The sequence below is a fragment of the Lineus longissimus genome, chromosome 10, assembly GCF_910592395.1.
Source record: "Lineus longissimus chromosome 10, tnLinLong1.2, whole genome shotgun sequence".
Classification (NCBI taxonomy): Eukaryota; Metazoa; Nemertea; class Pilidiophora; order Heteronemertea; family Lineidae; genus Lineus; species Lineus longissimus.
Genome location: NC_088317.1, coordinates 15,121,265 through 15,141,274, shown reverse-complemented (window position 1 = coordinate 15,141,274; position 20,010 = coordinate 15,121,265). Strand labels below are relative to the sequence as shown.

At 38.8% G+C, this 20,010-nt stretch overlaps 1 protein-coding gene across 1 annotated transcript in view; it reads right to left on the bottom strand.

Moving 5' to 3' along the window:
* Positions 1–646: 646 nt before the first annotated feature.
* Positions 647–20,010, bottom strand: part of LOC135495190 (glypican-6-like) — a 54,543-nt gene continuing 35,179 nt past the window's right edge. Inside the window, exons 5-8 of the mRNA XM_064783677.1 lie at positions 15,605–15,735; positions 11,034–11,323; positions 10,592–10,767; positions 647–10,096 (exon numbers count right to left, since the gene is read on the bottom strand). Of these exons, the coding sequence (XP_064639747.1) occupies positions 9,822–10,096; positions 10,592–10,767; positions 11,034–11,323; positions 15,605–15,735 (872 nt within the window). The 3' untranslated portion in view covers positions 647–9,821. The remainder of the gene's footprint in view (positions 10,097–10,591; positions 10,768–11,033; positions 11,324–15,604; positions 15,736–20,010) is intronic.

Genomic DNA, 20,010 nt, shown 5'->3' with positions numbered 1-20,010 from the left:
TTGCTTGTAACATTGTGGCGCGCCACCACAAAATGAACCACTGTTTGGCCTATTTGATGCCCCCATTGGTTGTGTCAGGGAACATGCTTTCGAGACAACGGGAACAACACCACAAGTAGTTCTCAAGTTGAAAAAATGATAGACGTAGTGTAATACATGCATATAGATTTCCAGCTGCAGGATGCGACATCCTCTTTAACTGATATGATGACGTTACCTTAAAAGTGACCCCAATTAGGGGACCCCGTAGATGTACATGGTGAACCATGATGGCGGACGAGTTTCGATACCTCTCTGTTTGCGCGACGTGATATTACTTAGGTTCGATTGCTGTCATCCACACTAAACCGACAAGGAACTAGGTAAGTCTACAGTATCGAGGAGATACAATTCGTGAAAGAACTTCTGTGTTGTTTATTTTGTGTGAAGCTAAACTCGGGAGCCGTATCGGGAGGACTCTCCGGACTCCCAACATGACAGTATAGCTATCAGGATTTCTATAGGAAGGTTTTGCCTTGCCTACGTCTAGCCTAGGCCTATATGCCCGTTGTCGAATAGCACATGTAGCGTGATAATGAACGCTCTGATCCGTCTTCGTCAGAACACTCGCACAACAAAACACAGAGCATAACTAGAATACCATAAATTGGTTTTTACATATAAATTTTATTCAAATAAAATATTATCCTCATTTTACAAGTAATCTATGCTGGCCCTAGTTGGTACCTAAAAGTACCTAACAGCACCACCAGGGGGCAAGGAGCAAGGAGCTGACGTACACTGAGAAACAAAGAATAAGGTAAGATGTTACAAGTTTTTTTTCACTCCTGTTATAAGTATATATAGCATAAAGTTGGTAACATATTTCTAACTGAATGCGGAAAAATACACATCCACACTGGACATAATCTGACGCATGAGAGGAAAAGTTATTCAGAGCCCCTTGTGGTAATGTTAGGTACTAATGTTAGGTGACTATACAAATCACTTGATGAAGTTGATAAAAATGGTGCAGAGAATGAAATGAATGTGGCGTTTTGTATTGTGCCAAGCTGGCCGTAACCTGTAATGCATGAAGTGCAGCTTTCTGTACACCAGTACAGAAAGGCCCTCCACCAACTCAGGGTGACGCCAAAGTCACTATCTTGTCCAATGGTCATTGAGAAATATTTTTCATTCTGAAAAGACAGGTACAGTAGAACCTCCCTTAGCGGACACCTCTCTATTAAGGACAACCTCTCTATCAAGGACTCTTGATTTGGTCCCAAATTGGTTATTTCCATTCAATTTGACCTAACTTATCAGGACACCTCTCTAGTAAGGACAGCACTTTTCAGTCCTGAGGGTGTCCTTGATAGAGAGGTTCTACTGTACATCGTATTGGCAATTCTTCAATAATTATAGAAGATGATTTTTAAATGTTTTTACATGCATGTATTTGATCATCAAAACTTTTGAATTTTTGCTAGAAGGCCAATAACTTATCCCAGATCTCTAGAATTCCCAACAAAAGGGAATCAAAAGGTTTCATGTGCTGCCAAAAAGTGTGGGTTTTGGTAATTTTTAAGTAAATTTGTGTTGACTCTGGTGAAAGGCGGCAATAAATTTCAGATACATGCAGTGATAAAGTGTAGTTCACCCAAATTGTTTTAGACCAAATGCCCATGACACAATATGGCAGACGCTTGTTGCTGTGACACATGATCAATGCAATCTCATAAATATTCATGATCTGCATTATGTTAATTAGGAAAAATGGTAGCATATACATGTACAACATGAAGTTTCCTTATATTTTCTATACAAAAATGCCAAAAGCATTGTTCCTAAAAACTATAAAAATTTTATTGGTATGTAGTTACGGGCATGTTTAATTAAAAACATAGTATTCTGTTGAAGCAGTTATTAACCCTTTGGAGCCCGAGCAAAACTTTGCCAAACCCACAAAGAATCACAAGTTTCTCATAAAATGTTTCTCAAAGAAATAATTATTGCTGTGCGATACTGTACAACGATATTTAGAGTGTTGATACATTCGAATATTTCACAAAAAATCTGCAGTAGTAGAATTTACAAACTTCTCTGGAAAGCATATGAAATCTAATAGCAATTAATTTCTTTGTATTTCTTTTGCTTATAAAATACTACAACGCTTTTTTGAAATTGTAAAATTTTACACCACTAATACACAGCACGTGTCACAGCAAACAACCTCTGGAAATTTGTCAGAAATATGATTGAAGAGACTGCTAAAGGAAGTGTAACTTTTGTTTGGTCGCTATTTGGTAAACACTTAAAATATCTGTAACCAGGTCCAGTCACTCATCAGAATGGCCAAAACAATAATGTAAAATCAGTGATCCGTCCAAGGGAAAGTTCGGAGCACTCACAGGTCTGTTTGGGCAAAATTCAACATTTTGTCCAATCATTCAAATCATCTATGAATAATTCATAATGAGGAAGGGCACCTGCAGGCCTGATTGGTTAGTTCAAAATGCTCATTTGAATATGCAAATCATCTCATGATTCATTCACTCCTTTTCTGACCCAACTCAGCATCACCACAGAACAGGCCTGAATTAACCCTTTGCAAATTGTTTACCAAGATAAAGGCGTATTGTATCAGAAAGTCTACCAAAGAAGTCTGTCACCATATACCATACATATGACAGTCATCACTAATTCAATGTACTCTTCCTTTAAGTCTTTAGTATCCTGGGCTGCAAAAGGTTCTCTCTACGATTTGTATTATGCTTTAAGGTAACACACATGCAAAACAAAGTTTTCTGAGCATTTTTTTGTCTCACAATAGTCCGAGATTACATCTCCTTGTATCAAGAATAAATAAAGACCACATGTGATAATTCTTTATTTAATCTTGATTGCATTAATAATACTTAAAGTCGAAACTTAGAAACATTGAAAGCTAAACTTTGTCGACCAAGCGATCCATGTGGACAATCAAAAGACTTCCCTGCGACCATCCCACGAAGCAAAATTAAAATTCTCAAAATGATGTCTTTGACTACTGTGGGTGTCTAGCAAGTTAAGACAATTTGGAAATAATACTAAGCAATAATACATTCAGCTTAGTATAAAATCCTTGCCACCCTAAGCAGAGCAAAGCTCCTGTACAATGCTGTGCATTCCGAATGCATTGCATGGCAAAGACTTAACAACCTGTCTCAATCAGTGAAGACAAGCCGAAGTGAACATTAAAGTGTTTGAACAGTTTCACCCACCATGCTTAGGTTGGCAGACTTTGGAATTTCTTTTCAAATATACTAATCACAACTGAAACCCTAACAAATCACTCTTAAACATTATCCTAGCAAAATTTTGCTAAAGTGCCCCCAACTAGAAGTTTCTTTTGCATTGACATGCAATGATTACTGCACATGCAAGTGACAAACTTCTCTCACTTGTGGTGGTCTTTGCCAGCACCTGTGACAAAAATTGATCGTTGCAGAAAGGTAATTATCAAAGCTAGCGATTATCGGTTTTACCTGCAGACAGGCATTCTTATTGTCACTCATCGCAGTGATAATTATTACAGGTTGCAGTGATAAAAATGTCACATTTGCGGGCTGCTTAAATGCTTCTGCAGGAGTCATAGAAGAAGTTTGCTAAAGCCATAATCTTGCACAAGCAAAGAAACTTTCACCAGTCTTGCACAAGTCAGTGAATAGTGCCAAGTACTGGGCCATAACTCTGGACACTTACACATTAACAATCACTAACAACAACTTTCTAAAAGCTGGACTGCCCATAAAATCAACCCTACCACCCCTGATTTTTTATCAAGTGGCCTCGCCCTTATACATTTGCTGTACATGGAGGCAGGTCTATATTAAATATCACACTATTGAGGGGTGGTAGCGTTGACAATTTTATCTAACACGGAAAAAATTCCAACACAATCTGTACAAAGACATATCCCAAGCTCCAGACACAGTCAAAAATTAACCCTTTCATTCAAAACTGCAGAGTTATGTCAAATTTTCAATAATATAACTAAAACTACAAAATCTTAAATGTTCACCTTTCTTCGAAAAGTGGTTAGATGACTTGCTGTTCTGCGTCAAAGTGAAAGGGCTAAAGTTTTCTCACCCTATTTACAAAATGGCCAAATATTTTCTTGTGATTATTACTAAAGTGTCATTAAAATGAAGCACGGCATGAAAGACAACATTTCACGTCATCAAATGACTGCTAGGTTCTATGGCAGACACAACAGTAGATCAGAACATTGTGCATCTAGCAGGAGTATTATTGCGTTTGATCGGACGCCAGAGCATGTGCTTCAGAAGTGCCAATTCTGGGACACCGAGAGACTGGCCACAATGGCCACAAGGAAGGGACAAGAGGCAACAGCCAGGGCTCGGTTGTTAGAAAGCATGTTGGCTTATAACATCATATTGACATGTGGTTTCATGTACATCTGATGTTACTGGGTTGAACCTGAAGCAGCGATTGGACCAGACTTCTAGAGAGCTGTGAATGGAAGTATAGGACCATTCAGACAACAGCTTTTGGTTTCCCCGATCGTTGGCCAATTTCACCTTCACATTATTGTACAGTTTCCTATATAAATGCACCGATGAAGTTGGTCTACTGAGGGTGAACTGAACCATGTCCTTCTGTAGGATTGTCATCTTGGCTCACCTTACGCTGATCAGAATTGCCTGAGCATTGCATGTACAGAATGTACAGCTAAGCCCTGCAATTCTGGTGACATAGAATCTCAAGGAACTCATTTCCCAGGCTATACATAATCAGTGCACTTGTACGTTAAATCTCAAGCCAACACAAATGTCAAACAGAGAAAATCTCCAAACAGATCTCAGGAGACATCTATTAAAATCTGTTAAATGTAAGGGGAGTCATCACACCAGAAAAGCCAGCAGAAGTCTTAAAGGTTAGAGTCATTAGCTCAAATTTTGTAATCATGTCGATATGATTCTACACAATGTACATTTGTATAATCAAAATCACAATTGACGTCCCGTAAATTGCATCACTGACGCGCTACCAAGCATGTAGGTTGCTCTTTAGTCGCGCGAAATTTACGCGAAACAGAGAGATAAGGGCGTCACTGGTGCGTAACTGGCGCACAACTTGGAGCGTAACTCGCGCGTTTGTTGTGCCTCACTGACGCGAAGCAGGATGGTTGTCAATTGTGATTTGGACTGTAAGTCAGTTTTCACCGCATTTGCGTGCCTGGTTACTGTACTGCAGCATTACTTGTAGGACAGACAATAAATAACGTCCACAGGCGAACCATGCCTTTGAATACACAAGGAAAATACATTGACTTTGGAAGATTTAAGTACTAAATTGAAATTGGCCTGTGCGTAAAACTACCTCAGCTTGAGTTACGAGTACTACACTTACAGAAATCTGCGGGTAAAAAAATACGACACAGGTGTCCAATTCTCCCAGGTCACTTCAACACATAAAATTACAGCGTACGAATAATTTTGTATTTTTCTAATCGTTTATTTTGTATAAAATGTTTTTACAAGAGTCACCTTATCCATACACTGTTGCTGCATTATCGTGCATATCAACACAGAGAACCCAATACACTTAACTTAGAATTGTACATAAAGTACAGCAGATTTTATCTCGTTAAGGTGACGCAAAGTCTCTATACATTTCACTTGACAAGAACTGTACTCTGTATAAAATATAGGAGTTGTACATGTATGTGCAGACTATGTGGTTTGAGTCACATTGAGACAATGGTAACCTTCGTAACCAAGTCGCTCTGGAAGCCTTAAGTATGGCACAGCATAACATGTTTTCGTTATCAAAATGGGCGATCTGCACTGAGATTTAGAGTTGGTAGGAGTTGATTTCACCTCGTAGTTACTCAGATGTACACACCAAGTAAAATTTTATAATTTGATGTAAAATTTCAGGCACATTCATTACATCTTGTAGCTTTGGTGAAATGAACTTTGTATAAGTCACAGACAACATTAAGCACTAGGGTTTTCCCCAGCAGGGGATGTGTGGCAATAGACAAAATGGTTGCAATCCTCAAATAAGCCAAAGTCCATTTCTTCCTCCAAAATTTCTAAATCTCAATTTCTATTCGATTTGGTTAGAAATTATATGTATTCAAATTGAAGCTGAGAATGACAGCTTATTTTCATATCTTTTTGAAAATATGCTTCACGAATAGCCTTTTTTGTCTTGACATCAATTTTTTAAAACTAACAATTTAGGATGCTCGGCCTAGATGGGGATGGCAACCACACAACTTTTTGGCAAACAAAAAACAAGATTAAGACCACTGCTAACTTTTCCGGCTTTTTCTTGTGACAGTTGGCAACCAGCTTTGGCCCGAAACGCGAAAATCTACCAAGCATTCTATTTTTACAACATTCTCCCATAAATAAAAACAAAAATTAATAATCAGACCATCATTAATATTTGATAAGAATTCATATGATTTCAATCATATATATAACTTTGTATCACTCAGATACCACCTTTTTACAGCTTTAGAGACGAGCTGTAAAACGATCATTTTAAAACGCGACTTCACCAACACATGATTGTCAAAGACTAAAGACGAATACGTTACATGATAGAGCGTTGCACCGTGTGGCCATTAGGTGGCACAAGCAACGCTATGATGCAGATCATAATAATACACAGACAACGAGGAAATCATGCAATGGACTGCTTTTGCTAAGTGCCAGGAAATTCGAGAAAAATGTAACCGCAGAAAATATAGGTCATAATAAGTGACTCGAACAAGGAGTCGCATCGGTATGCATCTTCAAGTGGTCTGTTCCCCTTTTACAAAGATATATGAAAAAGCTAAAAATTGAACCAGGTTTCTTTTCAATCACAAAACTTAGCCTAAAGTCACACTTTTTTCCTTGTACTCGAGGAACAGATCACTTAAAGTTTTAACCAATTGCGACCACCTTAGTATCAGAGATAAAGCAAACCTTTAACTGAACCTAATAAATCCCCATTTGACTTAACTCCCTCACAAGGGAAATATCCCTTTTTGTCAGAATCCCTTAGGGAAAATCCCACTTGTTCAACCCCCTAGGTAAAACAGAATGGCACCTAACTGACTATCAACTTGATTGTCATAATTTTTACCCTGAACCTCAAACCATCCTGAGTATTATATCTTTGGTCTCAATCTGTTGAGGTATGTCAATAAATGAAATAAAGTCCACCCTTAATACAATATACAGTCCAAATCACAATTAACATCCATCCTGCAAGGTACGCGCGAGTTGTGCACCAATGACGCGCTTATCTCTCTTTGTTTCGAGTAAGTTATGCGCCACCTATGTGCGACTTATGTGCAACTTGCGCACAACATAGGCATCGGTAGCACGTCAATGACGCGCTTTACGGGATGTCAATTGTGACCTGGACTGTATACTACATAACTTCTCATGCTCAAGCGTATTATGAATCTCATTGGGCCGTGAGTATAACTGAACTGTAATGAATATCACACAAGGACTATCAACCCTTTGCTGCGGGTGGCGTGCATAACACGTCATGAACATGGCCCCATGACCTGCGCACGACATGTATTGACCATTCTGATAAAATTTAGCTCTTCTGTTCAATATTGGTCTCCACTGTCAGCAGACGGAGTGCCCGCCGAAAAATGGCTGCCGCAACGAAAGGGTCAAGATATTTTGTTCAACTGAAAAGTTATCCTTCACAACCTATGGCACCTAGGAAAATTTTCAAGATGTAAACATTTGTGACCAAAAACATTACAAATATTTTGCTTATCATTCAGCCTCCTCTAAATTTCCTGGACAAATTATAGTAGCCCCCCCCCCCCCCCCCCCCCCCAATATTGTGACTCGCCAGACAGACGATACACAACTTGATATCATGACCTATCGAGAGAACTAAACAGAATTTCCCGGCATTTAGTAAACGACAAAAACTAACATGTACAATTAATAAACTTATAAGATTCATAAATACTATAAAACACCCTTTTTTTAGTGAAAACTGTACATTCAGAGCCATTGCGACGCATCAATCCTCACACTTGCGCCCTCTTGAGACGCAAGAAATAAACACTTACAACAACGACGCGTCAGTTAGACCTAATAACACTTCAGGAAAGTTTGCTGAGAAATTTCACAATCTGCACAAGTACAAGCAGTTAATCTCAATTGCAACTTTTACACGCACATGTAGGCAAGAAGGCATTAAGGTCTCGGACCAGACACTTTACCAAGCACAAGACACAGACACTGCGTGAATGAGATTCACACTGGGTAGCCCTATTTGAGGTAGATATAGTCCATCTAGCAACAATTGCCATAGCAACTGCTGGTTACCAAGGGCAGGCTGCTGGTCGCCAAGGTGACCTTCTGTCACCAAGACCAACAGCTGGTTACCAGGTACCATATTTGCTCGATTATCCACCGTAACACCCATGTTAGTCTGTCACGCCATCTTTGGCCATAAATCGTCACTTTTTATCAATTCCTCTACAGAATACCGTTGTAGAATTCTGTTCTTTTCACAGTTTCATCAAGTGTGCTGTGCGCTGCATCTTTCGGAGTCTGCAGGGCTGGACCCTGTAATTATTACGACTCGTCACTGTTGCACAACTAATGCACAGCACCTGATTTACCATCCATTCTAACTATTTACAAAATTTCTTGGAATCTACACAAGTTTGACACTATCCACCGTCGCGCCTTAGCCTGCACTGAACACTGTAATATTAAGTGCATATACTGCATTAAACTTACAACTCAAAGTATAAAATTACAAATTCTACATAAATAATTACCCTGTCGTTGGGTGTCGTACATAATACATGGATCGTAAGCTGTTTGTTTGTTACATACATGTACATTAACTGAATACATTTTGGAGGTATAAAATGATGACGTAATTTGACCCTACTTTGTGCCGTTTTTATTGCTTGTACGTATCTCTATTCACATCATTCTGAATTCGGATTCTTGAAAAGACTTGACACAAACTGACACAATAACAGCACAGTTTTTAATATCAATCAATCAATTAATTGATTAACTGATTGTCGGAAATTAACTTGGAGACAGATAATTAATTAATTAATTAATCAATTTGTCACATTTGATGTGTTACATGTATAGTTGTCGTCATGTAAATTTGACCGTTTCAATATTTTTTATGTAAACATGTAAACGTATGTATTTACAGGAGTTAATTGTTTTCTATATAATAGTAATCATGTACAGCATAATGTTCAACCCATTGACTTAACCTATCACAAGTAAATTTTCATTCAGTAGAAAAAGACATACCCTCGCTATGCGTTAAATGTTGTTAAAATGTTTTGTTCGTTTTAAAATTGTGTAAATTTTTAAATATATCGGGGAATAAAGAGTCACAAAATACTACACTGAAAGAAGCATCGCAACCTTTCACAAAAATAAGGATTTGTAAGTGCATTTTCCAAAAAAAATCAGGCACTACCAGAATTTCAAACTACAAGTATCGAAAAGTTTGAAGGTAAGGCAGGTCTTCTTATCATTGTTGGCTTTTGTTTATGTTGTTTCTATGGCTCCCATGAAATGATGAACACATTGGCTATGTGCACATAAACTGATGACATCATCAGTTCTCGCGCACAATGATTGTTGACATCATTACATCCGTCTGCTAAGGTAAACTTTTGGGCAAATCGGCGTCTGTTCGATCAGAGTCAGACATTCCAAAGGCCCCACACATCACATTGTTTCATACCTACAGACAGGACACGATGCCTAAAAAATAGTCAACGAGGAATAATCCCCGCGTCAAAATTGATGACATCACAACAACCGATATAGCACAACTGCGAGTAGCGCGACTAAAGTCAAAGGGAACGATCGCAGACTTCCGGCTGAATTGTCATTATGCTTTCTCGTAATCATAGTATTTTCCCACGATGGCTTGTTGTTGTGTCCGCCCCTGATGCCACTGTCCTTTGGCCGTGTCGTGTATCCCGTGAATTGTATGTCGTCTTGGCCATTCTTGTTGTCGTCTCCCGAGCCGCTGCCGCTCATATCGAAGTCTGAATCGCCACTGCCGCTGCCGAAAACATCAGCTGAAGAAACGAGAGAAACATATATATCATATTGGTTCTCAACTAAGGGAAATAGCTACAGTCCAAAACACAATTGTCGTCCATAAACTTGCGTCATTGATGCGCTAACCAGCGCTAAGGTAGCACATAATTAACGCAAAACATAGAGAGATAAAGCGTGTGTCACTGATGCGTCATTGACGTGCAACTCGGCGCGTAATTCACGCGTCACGGACACGAAGCAGGATGGATGTCATTTGTGACTAGGACTGTAGACCCTTCATTTCTAACTTACTGAAACAATGTCAACCCAACTGTGTTATTTTACGAGCATATTTGGTGAAAGATCAAGAGTTGAAGATATGTGATGATGATATGAAATCGTGTTTTGAATTTTTTTGCGCAAGAGAGCAGTGGCCTTAGTTAAAGGAACAGACATCATAATACTGCAGGTACTCATTGTCTCACCTTACTTCTTAATTTTTTTATCGGTTTGGTCTTTTTAAAAGAAATTACCTGTATCAATCCAGTCCACATCGAGACCATTATAAGCGTTCTTTAACCGACTCGTCACCAATCTCATCTGTAGGATTTGTTGGTTGATAAGACTGTTTGGCTTTGTCACGTCTATTTCAACTTCGGGGTTGTTGACTTGATTCATGATGCCGTCTTTCATGATCTCTGGCATGTATCTGCAAGAAATTGACAAGGTTAGGTTAGTATAAGGAAATAAGTGGTCTAAGCCCTGGTATGAGAATCCAAACTGTTATAGGCAGCAGCAAGGTAGGTAAGGTTACACAAAGTCGTCAATAGAGGTCTTTCCCATCTCACAGTACGTCAAAACAACTCCCACTTGTACGTGGAATATGTTCCGTGATCATGTGTTCTCTTTGATAAATTTGGATTTAATTTTTTTGAGAAACCCTGTGATAAAAAGGCGATTTGTCCAAATACGTACTTTGCCTTTCCGAGACCGTTCCAGCAATCCTTCTCGTTACTTGGAGGTGCAGATACTTTCTCGTCGTTGCAAATAGAGTACGAAATATTGGACCAGAATCCTCGAGCAAGCTTCACCTTGCCCTTGATGTCCTTAACGAGACGGTCGAGACTCGTTCCAGCGGCCGTCGTCGGGCGCACATAGTCCTTGTTACGATAGTTGAAGCCGAAGGAATAGTCGTCTTGATTCTTAGGGGCGGCGTCGCGTCTTCTTCGGCCCTGGAGACGAGGTTGGCCACAACCGGCAAAAACCTGAAAAGACATAAGGGAAAGACGATCTTGAGGATTTGAAAGTAACAAGATGAGGCAGCTATTAGGTTAGAAGACAAAAAATTGATGAAATAGTTCACATTTCTTAGCCTAGGTGGCAGCACTAGGTATCGCAAGATGTCAATACAAGGCCACAGATCTTGCAGCAACATTTTCCAATTTCCAGAAACAACTACTTCATTCACGCCCAAACATCGCCTAAATAAAATGATATTGCACAGGTTCAGTTGATGATAATGACTTGACGATAAACTCTGCTCGGAGATAAAAATAGTCACGCACGAGAATCAGGTTATACTATCCTCCATTAAGTTGATTGCCTCGTACTTAGAACGCGCTGACGTCAATTAACATTTGTCAGATCTTGCTGTACATTCAGTACACGACACAATGCATATCTCCATCAAAAAGGATGTCAACTCAAGGTGAAACAGAAATTGAAGTATGTTCCAAGTTTTTGGGAGATATTTGTACTTTTCATATAATTTGCGCTACATTTTCCTCTGCGTTGTGTCAAGTTGTCGTGAAATTTCGTAAAGGTCACGCTCGACAATTTACTTTATCACGCCAAAGTATCATGGCGTAACATGACCATATATGGATTGGAGAGGTAGAATGAAAGGGTAAAGCGGTATTAAGAATATTTGAAAGCGATACTCGTGGTTGATGTGGGGACGTAAGGTGATGCCAAGCCATAAATGGGATTTACGATAACGAGCGTGAGAGAATTGATTGTCTTATACAAGGATTCCAACAATCTGGGCTCTGTTCTGTTCCCCTAGTTACCACTGTTTACCATACACATTCTGCCCCCCCCCCCCAACCAATCACTAAGATAAATAGCCACAAATTCCTAATCCTCTATACAATAATCCCAAGATCTCAATAATTAGCTGGTAACAAGAACCAGAACCTAGCTCGGAGTACCTCAAATCTCGGGTATTAACGAAGATTCCATTCCCAATACTAAATTTAGCCACAATCCACCCAATTATTTCATATAATTCTGCATTTTCTTTACACTGGAGCCTGGGACCCAGTTCCATTGCAGTGTATTACTGTGCATCACTGACAGCGTTCAATCTCGGCACCAATATTCTTTAGAGACAGTTGGCAACAATTTTGTGATGCTCTCCAGACTCATGCTGCATATAATATTTCAGCTAATCCCAATATTGCTTGATTAAGAATAATGATAAGGAATTCTTAGCCAAGTGGTTAGCAAAGCTTTGTGTTGAATTACAGAGTGCAGTTTATAGCCTGTGCCATCCTACAAACATCTTTTTCTTGTGGAAATTTTGCAGTTGCACACTAAAGTACAGCCACTTTGCAGCAGGCAACTGGTTTTTGAGAACCTGAAAAGTTTTATCAAAGGCGGAAACATTTAGATAAAAGCAGTTTTAAGTAAAGCTTCAAGATTTAGTTGTGGATTTCCCTTATATGGTTTGGGGTCAAACGACGAGAGTTCACAGAGCGCATAAAAAAATGGCAAACAAATATGATATTTCCGAATTCCGAAGGATGCAACATCAATATCTTTTTCTGATTCTTTTTAATTGGTTTGTTTTCTGTTTGTTTACATTCTGAACGATTTGAGGAATTGTAAAAATCTAGGTCTTTCTTTCCGTTTCTATCAAACTTGACAAATGTGCCAGAGTTTGTTAAAGAGTAAATTATTATAAAATACAGGCAATTCTTTGGTTAACAGAAAGTGAAATGTACAAAGATCAGCCAAATGAAAATGTCGAACAAAAATCACCATATTAAGACAAGAGACGTCAGAAAATTCGACTCGTTATCGAAAACCGATAAATCAGATTGATCTAAAGAGGCTAGGTTTGGGGTTGCACCTATACAATGGGTGGATCCCTACGACAAATGATACGTTATGCTATTTCATTAGCACGGCTATCCGAATTTGACGAACGTGAGAATCGAGATGGATCAAAGTCGAAACCGATTGGCATAATTATCGATAAACGATTGGTGAATTTACCCACGGGGGAAATACCTGAGATGTACATTGTGTATGTCTGTACATTGGTTGGGCGGACATGACCTTTTGGTTAGGAGGTGTTTACATGGTGGAGAAAGGGTGATCACATGACTATTGGCCGGAAAACCGGAAATTGGCCGGAAATCATTAAATGTTATTGGAAGTACTGTATCAGTACTGTAAAACATGAAAAAATCTTTTTGCATGAAAGGGTTAACTCCAAAGAGAAATGAAATAACAATTAAACTTTGAATTTAAATTTCTTAAAGAAGACCTGTAACTCGAAGAAAAGCAACTTTTTTGCATGAAAGGGTTAACTCAAAGAGAAATAGAATAACTATTAAGGCATTTCTTGAACAAACCGTTCTGACCTAAAGTCCATTGAAACATTCCTCCTCCAAAGCAAACTCTGTATGATAGTATAGAGTATAGATCAATCTTGATAGGAGCATTCTACCATCCATGTCTTGATGTCATGTTTTAATAGACCAAGTCCTGCTTTGTTTAAAGTTATGATCTATCTTTTCATAAACAGATAGCTGTTTGTAACAATTTCGTATGCTCATTACTGCAACATGACCAAGTCCTGCTTTGTTTAAAGTTATGATCTATCTTTTCATAAACAGATAGCTGTTTGTAACAATTTCGTATGCTCATTACTGCAACATGACAAGCTTTTTCTTTATTTGCCCAAGCAGACCAATTAGAGGTGATTTAACACGAAGGGGAGTAACAGACATACAGTAGAATCATATCTATTAAGGACGCCCACAAGACTGCAATAGTGTGGTCCTTAATAGTGAGGTGTCCTGATTAGAGAGGTCAAATTGAATGGAAAGTACCAATTTGGGACCAAAACTAGTGTCCTTAATAGAGAAGTGTCTGCTAAGGGAGGTTCTATTGTATGTTATTAGACACAGGGATGCCCTGAGGCTGAGGGCAATTTGGAAGGGAAATTCTTGGCGGTTTTGTTTCTCCTTGCCTGCCAGGTAAGATGATGAATGTGTTGAAAGAGTCGGTATGGGAGCGACTCATGTCAGTCCATATCACCCCAACCTTACTTGGATTACATGTGCATTCCTTACAACAATTTATAAGCAATGCATACATAATTCGGACCAACTTACACTGGACCGATTTTTTAACAAGGAAACACCGAGATAATTCAATGTCAATAGTACATTTCAACTTTTACTTCCTTTAACTGTTAATTCAATTGAGATATGTTCATTTCACGAGCCCATGAGATTTCCTTTGTTCTATCTAAGTGCAATTTAAAGTGGAGTTGGAGCCAAATGTGTCGGTAATCAAATCTGTAGATATTTAAAGGTCATTTGAACACAAAAATGAAATCAGTGTTGCTGTTGATGATATTTTGTTCTGCCTAGTGCTGCCACCTGGATTGCTGAACTTGAGATCCTAGGAATGAAGTTTAGGTATGGTCTTCTTCATTCACACCTAAAGGCCTACGGCAAATTTTTAATTTGTAATTGAATTTGAAAATACCCAACTACGTAAATACGCACTGAATATGAAATGAAGTTCAACATTGCCGTTGTGTAGACAAATATACAAAGACATGTACAATCTTTATGAGGTTTCAGCAAATTTGCATGCAAGATAAATGCACTATGGCATTGTGTATACATGTAGTTGCAATTTCTATTTTCCTGGCCCACGATTAAATACATGTACCAACGGCTTACCCCTTTAAGACTATGTATCAATACCGTTTCTAGCTCTGCACCACAGAGGCAAAGAAACTCGGACTAAAACTGATTAACTGCATGGTTGTGGAACGCCACTAAGCGGCAGTTTCAACTATGATGCAAAAACCACCTCAAGATAAGCGCCAACATGGGAGAAATTTCATATATGGACGCATAACTCCATTTATCCCATATATGCAGCACCCAATGGGGCCATAACCAATAATTTATCGGTATATTAACTTTGAGTTCACCATCAAATATTGCCCATGAAAGCCACAAATCAGAAGTACGATTGGAGCAATATTTCACATCAACATAATACAAATTGCCTGGTTTCTGGTTGGCGACAGGCCAGTCGATTGCAAATCACAGCAAATGTAACCTAAATGAATTTCAATTAATTAATATTGAATGATTGGTTCCCAGCGATCGCGATGAAAAGTGTTGGCAATTGCAAGAATCGCCTCGCACCAAAAATGATCAGACTCTGATCGACTATACAAATATTTGGGCTGATTAGCCCAGGCGTCGGAGAAAATTATAAATTCTACAAACCTTGGAAGAAACTTCGCCACTGTGCTCCTGGAAATTCATAATGGCTTCGGAGATTTTGACATTGATGGGGTCGACCACTGACTCGATGTTAAAAGGACCCTCGAGTCTCTCGGCAAGCAGCATCATGGCATCTGAAAACACACAAAACAAATTTTTGAATTTTTTGGTCAAAATCGGAAAGAAAATATGTTTCGAACTGCCAACTGATGACATTTATGTACAGTTGTGTCTCAAAGTTACAACCCAGCAGTGAACAATACACAGGAGTTCCTGCATTCCATCATTATGATAGACTCCACCAGTTCACTGCACTTGAAAGACAACATCACACCCAAGTACAGAAAAAAAAGGATTTCTTCCACTTCAACATTTTGTTTGTAAATTTTGTTTTCTTTCTTCGTTTACACCTGGTTCGTGGCTAGGATTTCAGGTTCGCATGCAAGATGGAGACATGTAAACTTCGTGCACTAATTATTTCAATGTCCCGTGGAGAAAACCATCATTCCACTACACACCTCGGAGCGGCTTAGTCGAATACTGAAGAAACACAAGAAACCAGTTTTGCTTTCCAATCAAGTTGATCAGGACTCCTTCTACTTTTCTTATTAGGGTGACTTATTAATGTACTTAGATTTCTAGCAATCTTAGCATGAAACATATTATTGAGTCTAGACTTTGTCAGGGAACCAGGGGAACACCATAACACTTCAGATATAGAAGACCGCTGTTTTTTTAGTCTTATCACAACCAGGGCCTGGTTGTGCAAGTAGAGCGTCTTTTATTCCCCAACTTCGGAGAACTTTGTGATCAAATGTTGACGGTTTTCCAAGGTTGCGGGCAAAAGATGAATAGGACAGTCTTGTATGCTGTATCAGAGTAACTGTAACATAATATTGCTCGAGCATTTCTTGACGCATCCTAACTGTTCTGCGGAGACATCAAGAGCCCCTTCACACGTCAACATATATGTTATGAATATTCAATATTATAAGGTTCAGCCATTGAAGAACCTTAACAGGAGTGTTAATAATACATACATGTATCTAGTGTACATACATTCAGGTTCAATTTGGGATGAAACGATTTAATACAAACCACCCCAACAAATGTGTCCCAGAAAATCTTTGCAGTGATGCTAGTAACGTACACGAAACATGGTTCAAGAAGGTATGACATCGCTACACTCTAGGATAATTTTGTTCGGATATAAGTATCTCTGATCTATACTGTAGTCATGGTAGGTCGTGATATCTAATGCGGACTAAGCATTGATTCTGTGTGGTGGAATTCTACATCCTTGCTGTCGATATGCTCTGGGTGTGGCGCATGAGTATCAGGAGACGTAATCTTACCCAGGGGATCCGGGGGGGGGGGGGATAGAAGGTGCAACATACACAGTTTACAAAGGTCAATGCCCAAGGAATTGCCCATACAACTAATTGCAAAATTTTGGTGGAAAAAAACCTACACTTTCAGAATTTTTCATTTTGCGGATTATGAAATGTCCTTTAGGTTTTTCCAATTGAAAATATTTTTCTGCAAATTGTTGTTCACGAAATCCGCAAAATTAAAAGGTCCACGAATCTTTAGCAGTCTACAGTACATCAGATTCAGCATCATTATCAGAACATAGGCCTACAGAATTTTCCCAAATTTTCAGAAGACAAAGTCACAACCTTGTCCTCAGGTCCTCCCATCACCTGGGAAATCACTCTTTTCAAAACTGACCCATTGACAAAGACATCCAACACCCCTCTACAGATCCAGTGAAGCACATTTGAAGAATATGAAAAAATTTTCCATGAAAAAAATACATCCTTTGTTATAAAATCGATCATTTACCGCGCATAAGAAGTGTGTAATTGAATGAAGGGGTTCGAAACAATTCACCAGCAATTAACGCCTCGTTTGATTTCAAAGACGGCGAGCTACTCGATACCTTCTCGTCAATAATGGATCGTTATCAATAGCAAGTTATTGACAGGTCGTGATGATGTCGAACAATGGATGGAAAATGGGGCCACCTCAAAATTTGTTTATTTTCATAAGAAGTGTAATGAATTCTAAGTTTGAGAACAGACACTTTTGTAATTCTGGGCGAAAATTCTAGAAAGGGTACCATATGACGGGATAGTATTCTATCAGGAACACTGAAAATCTAAATTAGCTTTATTTGACCAAATTATAAAACCTTTGACTTTATTTGCCTTACAACCTAAAATCCAGTAGGGCAGGTAGGTACAATTATAGCGCAGATACAATTATTTCAAGACCACAAGCACAAGCATCAAATCCTCTCCCTGAGAAGCCCCCCCCCCCCCATCGCATTTGAAGAAATTCCATATAAGGGGAGTCAGTCCATATCGATTAACGGTAATTGTACTCGTGTACATAACAGAAGTACCTTCGCCATGGAACACTTATTGACATACCGGATCGATTTTCTGCCAACGGAAAAAATTGACAGGAAACATAGATCTTATTGGTCAGAGTTACTTGTCGCATTCAATATATATGAAGAAATACACATGAGATTTATCAATATTATCTTATGAGATTAATTTTGAATTGAGCAAAAGTTGTCCAGAAGATTTTGACTGAGATTCATTCTATCAAGAAATTGTTAGTGATAGGCTTTCTTATGAGTTATCCTTTTCATAAACAATATCAAACTTAACCACATAAAAATGTTGTCTATTAAAAACAATTAAGTAATATCTATTTAAAGACTAGACCATCCCAATCTTGATAATCAGATAATGATTATTGATTGATTCCTTTATTGAACAATGATTAATTCAAGGGAATCCTCTGAGTAAATTATTCACAGCAGAGGGGATGAGGCGATTGTCGGAACAGCGCACATCCACGCCACATTAAATGATGCGTAGCAGTGCGTTCCATCATTCGACATCGATCAGACGTGTACTCTGTCAATACTTTGTCGATTCCACGTTCGGTTAGCGAGAAAACCTGTTAAATATTGTGCAGTAATGTATGTAGATGTACGCCAAATGGGTGAAATCATTTTTATTGATCAACCAGACATGCTCGGGAACACCATATCAAAACACCCATAATTCATCAATACCCAGTCAACAGAGTACGTCGACGTCAAGTCTAGTAATTTCACGCCAAGTTGCAAGAAAACTGTGTGCATACGTTGTGCATTTCAATGTGTTAAACTTCACTTAACTAAAATTGTCAACATCATACATTCTTCATTGTGACGCAACATGATTTGAAATATCAGATGTAGTGCGCTTCGATTTCATGGGAATCTCCTACGCAGATTTTGTGATGTCATAACTTGGGATATACCCCCACATGATGAACACCTGATATAAGCGCAACATGAAGCGACTATCCCCAATATGTGACGTTAATAAAACTATATTTAGCCTCCACCGATACGTTTGACGATAAATCTTTCAATATTGTTGTCATAGAGTAGGCATTGTGGTGCACTACAGACAATAGACGCTAACATGTAACTCCTATCAAACTCACCAGGGGGCAGGGTACACATTAAGTGGAACCCATTATTGATGTTAACAAGAAGATAGGATTTTCTGGAATCGATAATCGTTTTTTACACGCGATGGTTTTCGTGCAAACATTTTGTTCAGTATGTCAAGATGGACAATGTCATTAACCTATAATAGGTTTTCCTTTAAACGTATTTCTGACTCTTCGCTGAATTGAAGAGTAGGGTTATCGACCCTAAAGATCGATTTATGCAATAAATATCTAACATTCTCCAATAAATCAGCTTACTTGTCTACATGTATGTATGTTTCCACTTGCAACATAGCTCAAGAGACAAATGAATGTAAGCGCTTTGAGACCGTTGTACAAGTAAAGTGCTGAAGAACAAAACTTTGACGAAATTTCACTTAAAATGGTAGTCAGATTGCAAAAATGTGAGTGCAGAGCTACCAATATAGAAATGACTGCGTGGAAAGAACTCATTCCCACACAAATTGAATCCTTCCGATGGATGACTGTTCAGGCTTAGTCCAAATCAATCTGCGATGTTCGTAGCTTCTGTAGGTGAATTCCTGGTGAAAAAATTCCAATTATGGCCCCCTGGTGGTTCCAATGGTACATAGGTGGTGAATCCACCGGAATGGGTGTGCTCACATCCCACCTACTTCCTCAAGTTTCGTGAAAATACATTATCTGAGTTTGAATGGGCCTCGTGAATTACTAATTCTGGTTGTAAGACCTGACCTAGAACAGTTTTAGATTGTCGAACATGGCCCCGAGTTATGCCTTGGGCCGCTCGTGGTGGTTTTTGCAAATATCATTGAAGGTCATCTGAATATATTTGGGGGAAAGGATAGAATCTGGTTGTGCACAAGCAGTTCTTTGTGCTTAGAAGCAGCCAAACTTTGTAACCATTT